The 6,790-nt window shown below is 44.6% G+C and overlaps 1 protein-coding gene across 1 annotated transcript; it reads left to right on the forward strand.

The window, feature by feature from the left end:
• The first annotated feature begins 3,944 nt into the window (after nucleotides 1-3,944).
• Nucleotides 3,945-6,025, forward strand: LOC118428582. Its single transcript, XM_035838681.1, has 3 exons — nucleotides 3,945-4,205; nucleotides 5,292-5,432; nucleotides 5,921-6,025. The coding sequence occupies exons 1-3, from the start codon at nucleotides 4,092-4,094 to the stop codon at nucleotides 6,023-6,025; spliced, it is 360 nt and encodes a 119-aa protein (XP_035694574.1). The 5' UTR covers nucleotides 3,945-4,091.
• The last annotated feature ends 765 nt before the right edge of the window (nucleotides 6,026-6,790 follow it).

Consider the following 6,790-nt stretch of genomic DNA (forward strand, 5'->3'; position numbering starts at 1 on the left):
CTTCACAAAAAGCATTTTGAGATGACATCGTTGGTCAAAAATGTAATATAACGAATAAGAATATATTAATGAATCAATTAGAGAACATCATGAAAGAAATTAGACAAGTAGAGAGGACTGCTGTAAGTCTTGGTAACCGGTTCAACGAGAGCATTCGGGCTCATTCGTGCTCTCGTGTGAAGGGGGCTTAACAGGGCTGGGTTTTGTCTTCTTTCACTTCAGATCAGAAATTATGCAGATACAGAAACTACATTTCAAATGTGTCACGCCAAATGTCGGTTATATCGGCTATACAGATATAGAAGCTGATGTTCCGCCGAAGGGTGGTTAAACCTAACTATACGCACACAGAAGCTGGATTAAGCCGAAGGACGGTTATACTGGCTATGCCATATGAACATGATATTTGACAGGGAGAGTTGCGATTAGCAAGAAAAATTGGGCTGCAGACTTTTCCCACTGCTCCCTGACAAGAAGCCTCTTGGTTCGTTCCCTTATTCACAACAATGAAATTTGCGAAACGGCGACTATTGCTATCTTGCTACATTGGCATCTCACTGCACTTGGGGCACCGGTGCGGCAATGCGGGGTTCGTTCACTGCGGCACTGTTGGGTTATTTTCGCGGATTGTTTTATAATTTAGGTATTGCGTAATTCGTAAAAGTGTGAATTAGACGACCAAAACATACTTAAAATGAAAGAAAATCCGTTCTTTATGTCTAAGATTCATTGAGTATCTTTCGAACACCGCAGTACCGCACCGGTGCCCTAAGTACAGTGAGATACCACCTTATTAGGGGAGACACAGCGTTTCTCCTTGACAAGAAACGTGTTGGTTCACAACAGGAAATCCGCGACCATTGCTCCTTGAGGGGTGGGGGTGGGGAGTCGGGGTTACTGTTCCAATGTTCAGTAATGCATGTATACTAATGGGGAATCAGTAGGAATACAATGCGTCATTATATCGGGAATAAAACTTCAGACCATAAAGATTTACCCTGAAACTGCTAACCAGTTCTGTGAACTTTCATCAAACGCGTTTCTCTACGGCTCTGCAAATCCCCCCTCCCAATTAGAGACTTTGGTTTCGTCCTGTGCGCTCCAACAACCTGCAACGATAATTCCACTTTCTAATGGGGGTGCTGAGTTTAATATGTCGACGACAAATATCCGGAAAAACCAACAGACTGGCCGACAGTCAGACAGACAGACAGACACACACACACACGCACACAGACGCACGCACGTACGCACGCGCGCGAGGGAGAGCGAGCGCGCGCGCACACACACAGTGAGTGAGTTCTTTTACGCCTCGGTGTGTGTGGCTTTCTTCAAATACGAATTTAACATCGAGGGACAGCCCCCAACTGCTGTTTCGCAACACGTCCCCTTTCGCTGCAACAACAGAATGTGGTTACGTCATGTACTGAGGCGGGAACGTGTATCCGGTGATACCCCTGGAGCTTTCCCTGTCAGCTCGGGCCAGTAGAAGTTCCAGGAAAGACAGGAAATGACTATCGGAGTTGGAGGCTGGCTTTCAAGTTCTGTTATCAATGGTTGTCTCGTATGCCCGGGCCCGTAGGCCGGGGGAGAGCTACCAATGCTGACAACTTCAGCTGGTGTTCCAGTGCTGAGAGAGAAGACCGCTCTTTTTTTATATTAGACACACACGCACACACACATATATATACATAAGTTTATGTTACATACATACACACGCACACATAAGCACACACACACATACGCATACACGGACGCTACAGAAAACATTACCTTCTTGGCGAAGGTGAATGATATTACTCTCCAAGCAGAGGTTGAGTCGCGTAGATATAGTAGTAGGAGGAGCGGCTGTGTAATTTTTCCGACTACTACTATATCTACGCGACTCAACCTCTGCTTGGAGAGTAGATTGATATAGCTCGCAACGCCTCGCGGAAGAAAAGGCACTACGGAAACACTTTAATCCTTACGGAGTTGTGAGGACATGGCACGCACTGGTACGGGGCCTCGGCGTTTCCCTGTTGACGTGAGACAGCTTCAGGAAATAAAAGTTGAACTTTGGGCAGACTAATCGGGACGTTTTACCCACCCACTACACCTACACTTCGGACACACCTTAGAACTAATCTTACTTATATCCCCTTGTGCATTTTGCTGTCCTTCAAGTCATACTATAATAGCATGCGTAATATCTAAGTCATAACGTCATAGATGAAACATATCCTACTTCGGTCGCTCCACCGTTGAGTCAAACGTAAAAAAAGAAATGACTTCAGACACAGTTTAGAGCTGCTCTTACTTACACCCCCTCGTGAATCTTTTCGTCATTTTGAAGAAATTCTTTAATTCGCTTATCTATTTATTGTCTAGTACCCCGGGCTGGACCCCCCCCCCCCCCAACTACTTACGACGACAACATAAAAACTGGTACTATCAAACGAATGCTTCCGAATAACATGAGCTTGATTGTGTCGCTCCCCGTCATCAGCTCCAGACGCCTCGAGACGTCAGAGATGTCAACACTCAGCTGTACATGGTACAACAAAACAGGCTGTTGCTTGTTCAATTGTTGGCTAGCCTGGTTACCAAACCCCAGCCCGATCTAAAGTATCTATCGTGCAGGGAACGACACGAAAGATATTTGAGGTTGGGGTATGGTATCCAGGCTAATTGTTGGCCTGGGCCATCTAAAGGGCATCGTGGTATACCGGGAGGCTAATTGCAATATACCGCAAAGGAGTGTTCACTGCCAAGCACACTTCTATCTTAGCAGGCTTCACTCCTTTGCCAAGAAACAGTCATGCCTTCAAATACCAGAGTTACCAACCTAGGATCGATGTGTTCAAAAATTCGTACTTTCCCAGAACTATCGTAGAGTGGAATTTGTTATCACCAAGTACAATAGGGGCATCTTCTCTGGGTAGTTTTAAAGAACGCTTGCAGATAGATGTGCAAAAGTCAGGTGTAACGAGTCGCTTGGTGTAATGATATGTTTAATGCAAGTTATTGCCCGAGGGCTAATTGCAGGTACAAACAACATGTAAAATAAGGAAAAATACAAAGGTGCTAGGAACTACATTCTATGACTATGCTATAACCAGCTGCTGCTGCGCCGCGTGCCTGCGAAGCTGGTGTGTTACGCCGAAGGGCGGTTATACCGGCTATATAGATACAGATACAGATTTGCCAGCTTTTGATACTATCTTATGCTACCGAAGGATCTGCTTGGAGATAAAGCTACTCGAAGCCTTTGCTAATTAAGGCCTCCTTTCAAATAGCTAGACGGCGATCGCGCTGCGCTCTCACTGCGACCTAAAATGGATGTGTGTAACATTCGATTTCATATTGGGTATGTCATACAAAATGTAGAAGTGTGAATGAAAAGACAAAAAATCACAAAAAAGCATGTGTTTTTTTTCAAACGATTCGTTAAGCGATCAGTCTGAGGTCACCGAGATAATGCGCGAGCTAGTCGAAAGGGGGTATAACACTGCCAACACTGTGATTGTATCAAAGCCGGGCGCAATACATGGCAGATCAGTGTGACAAGAAAAGGATACGCACCTCATCTGAGCTGTTGCGTAATCTTCGGATAGATTAATTAGCTTTTGTATACAACTGACGAGTTTATCATGGACTAGATTCATAACGTTATAGATGAATTACAAAACGAAACCTATTTCGGTGTCTCATCGGTCGTTCGACCGTTGAGTCGTTGAGTCAACCGTAGAAAGGAAGTGACTCGTCTCCGCTTCAGGAAATAAAACTTAAAGTCTGGACAGCGTCAAGGGCGTGATTTCCCACGCGGTATTACGGAACATTTCGCTTAAAATACGGATCTCTTTGATCAAGCCGTATGTACAAAATAAGTTGGTCGTAATCATAGAACGAAGACACGCCTGTGGGTTGGTTCTTCCGTCAGAAATCGTCCTGTCGCGTCCCTGCACGGAAGTAAAAGAAAGTAAAAAAAAAGTCATTCCTCCAGCTCTGAGACACTATAAAACGGCACACTTTCCCTCTCACCGCCACCACTTTCCCGACACTGCGCTCTTGACCACTGCCACCTGTACGAGTGCAGATAGAGTACCACCATGTTGGCTTCGCTACTTGCGTTGACACTTCTGTTCGGCTGCGGCTTGCTTGTCCCTGTGACACCGGCGCCGCTGCGAGGACGCCGCGAGACCGGCGAGCCGCCTTCTGCGTCGGTGAGTAGCTTACTACATGTATAATCTTCTTTTTTTTCTTTTTTTCAAGACACACGTGTATTTTCAAACGAATTTTATACTTTTTTCCCCACAAAGTTGTCCATCCTTAGTACGTGTACTAAGGAGGCAGGAGTGGAAGTTATACCCCCTTTCCACTAGAACGCCGCTCTCGCCGCGCTCTCTCTGCGACGTAAAATTTGACAGATCGCCGAACGATTTGTACAGGAAAAAATAATGAATCTATTTACGCTTTGTGAGTTTTGTTGTCTTTTCAGTTACACTTTGACGTTTTCTATGATGTATCTAGTATGAAATCAAAAGTTACACACATCCATTTAAGGTCGCTGTGAGAGCGCATCGCGATTGCCGTCTCTTTTTTTTATTTATCAAAGTCGACTAGGAAGGATTTTTAAAACGCCACTTTTCTTCTAAAACATTGTCGAACCATAGCGTTAGGGAGGTCAGAGTGAGAGTAAACCCCTGAGGTATTTCCTCTGATTTTTTTAAAGAAAAAAGAAAAATTTCTGTTAATCACGGCACTGAAAAGAGGTCAAAAAATGTTTAATTTACGTCTTGGAACATGGAAGTCTTCTAGAGACGGTGGACGTTATAAACTTCCTGGCCCGTTTGACCAATTGCCGAAGTCACGTGTCCGCAAGATCACGTGTCTGCAACTCTCGCGAGTTTACATTCTGACAATATTGGTCATCAGTATTGATCCTGAAGAAAGTGACCGTAGTTGTTGAAAATGTGATCCGTGTATTTTGTAACCTTTATGTTGGAAAAAGATCGCATTATACTAGGATATTTGCCCAGTATCGAACCAGAACCGTAATGATTATCACAATTTCTTGTCGTACTTCCGACACTGTCCGTGTACATCAGACGTTCCCGGTTACATGTTTTCTGTTATATGTCATGTATCATGCTTTGTCAAGTGGTGCCGTTAATATAAGCCAGTCGACTTGAGTGCGGTTCCACTTTGTACTTAATGTCCTTTTGGTTTAAAAAAAACGTAATCTTTTTGGTGTTGTATGTGGGTGTGGGCAATATATTAGATATATCTGAATCCAACGTTGATTGCAGACATCTTCTGACATCACCCCAAGCATGGTATGCGCGCTGACACTCAATCGGACCTCCCGTTCTGACAACGAACTGATACAAGATGGCGTCCGACTGACCAACCGCCTACTCACCAACATCGAGAACAGTCTACAAACGATGGTAGGCACTAGCAAAACTTTTTGCTGCCTGTCTTTTTCGTTGTTTGCTGTGACTCATAGCCGAATTCGCGAGTCATTTTGTATGGTAGTGCACACGTTGATCTTTAAAAGTTAAAACATTTTTACCAGTTATATTGCAGTATCATAAGTAGCAAATAATGACCCCATAATCATACTTCCCTTTGTTTTGCTGACGCCCCCTTAAGGCGGTATCTCACTGCACTTGCGGTAAGGTGTGACACTGCGGGGTTCGTTCACTGCGGCACTGTTTTGTTATTTTCGTCGTTTTTATTCAAAATTCAGATATTGCGTAATACGTAAAAGAAATTTCGCTTTTCTATCTCTGAAATTCGTTGAGTAATCTTTCGAACCCAGCTGTGCCGCACCGATGCCCCAAGTGCAGTGAGATGCCACCTTTACATTAGCATTGGAATGTTGACGTAACAAACGACATTCTCTTGTAGTCGTAACGTTTTGCCCTTATTCCAGCGAACCGAGCATTTTCATGACGATAACTACAGAGTCGTGACGCAGACCGAGGGGACTGCCAGCCTCTGCCAGGGCGTAAGTGGCGTAACTTTTTTATTGGCCTAAATATCATGACGTCACTGAATGGCGTATGGTGGGTGGGAAGAGGGGGGAGGGCAAAATGAACGCACACCAAACTGATGCTGGACTGGATCAGATAGGTAAAATGTGTGAAACAAAGTCGCTTCGACTTTCGCAGACATCTAGGAGCGCTGGCTTTATTTTGCGAGGAGGGGGGGGGGGCTTGGGGGGCACTGGTTCGTGATTTTCAACGTGGGACAGGTTCTATATAATGCGCAAGCCAGCGCTATCCCAAAAAGTAGCGGCGGTGCCTTAAGAAGTCTGCGAAAGAGGCTACCCGTAACTTAAATTCGCACTGCTTTCATATGGTCATTTTTCAATTCGTTCTTTTACACGACTTCACGTTTATTTCACAATTTCTATACCAAAAGACTATACCCTGATTAAACTAACGATTATGGATTCTTTCCTGCATATTTTTCTTGCAGACTTTTGCAGCCTTCCTGACAGAAGTGTACGCAGGCCTACAGAACTTCTCCGCGAGTTTGGCGGCCGTCCAGGACGTGTACAGACAGCACGACTTCAGCGTGCCCCGAAGACTGCACATCCAGATGTTCACGGAGAGTCTGGGATTGAACGTTCGCTCTTTGGTAGGTTGGACATTTTTTGGAGCCCATTCACACCTGTGCATGTAAAATTGAAGTCCGTATAAATTGCGGTCTTGACATTTTCTGTTTAGGTATAAATTTTTGGGAAAGAAGTTGTCTCATACTTTGACCCACGTCATGCAACCTGTTTATCTAACTGAAA

The sequence above is a fragment of the Branchiostoma floridae genome, chromosome 13 (assembly GCF_000003815.2).
Source record: "Branchiostoma floridae strain S238N-H82 chromosome 13, Bfl_VNyyK, whole genome shotgun sequence".
NCBI classification, from domain to species: domain Eukaryota; kingdom Metazoa; phylum Chordata; class Leptocardii; order Amphioxiformes; family Branchiostomatidae; genus Branchiostoma; species Branchiostoma floridae.

Coding starts and splice junctions, on each gene's coding strand:
- LOC118428582 (XM_035838681.1), top strand. CDS start 4,092: ATGTTGGCTTCGCTACTTGCGTTGACACTTCTGTTCGGCTGCGGCTTG. Junction 4,206..5,291: donor GCGAGCCGCCTTCTGCGTCG/GTGAGTAGCTTA, acceptor CGTTGATTGCAG/ACATCTTCTGACATCACCCC. Junction 5,433..5,920: donor AGAACAGTCTACAAACGATG/GTAGGCACTAGC, acceptor CCCTTATTCCAG/CGAACCGAGCATTTTCATGA.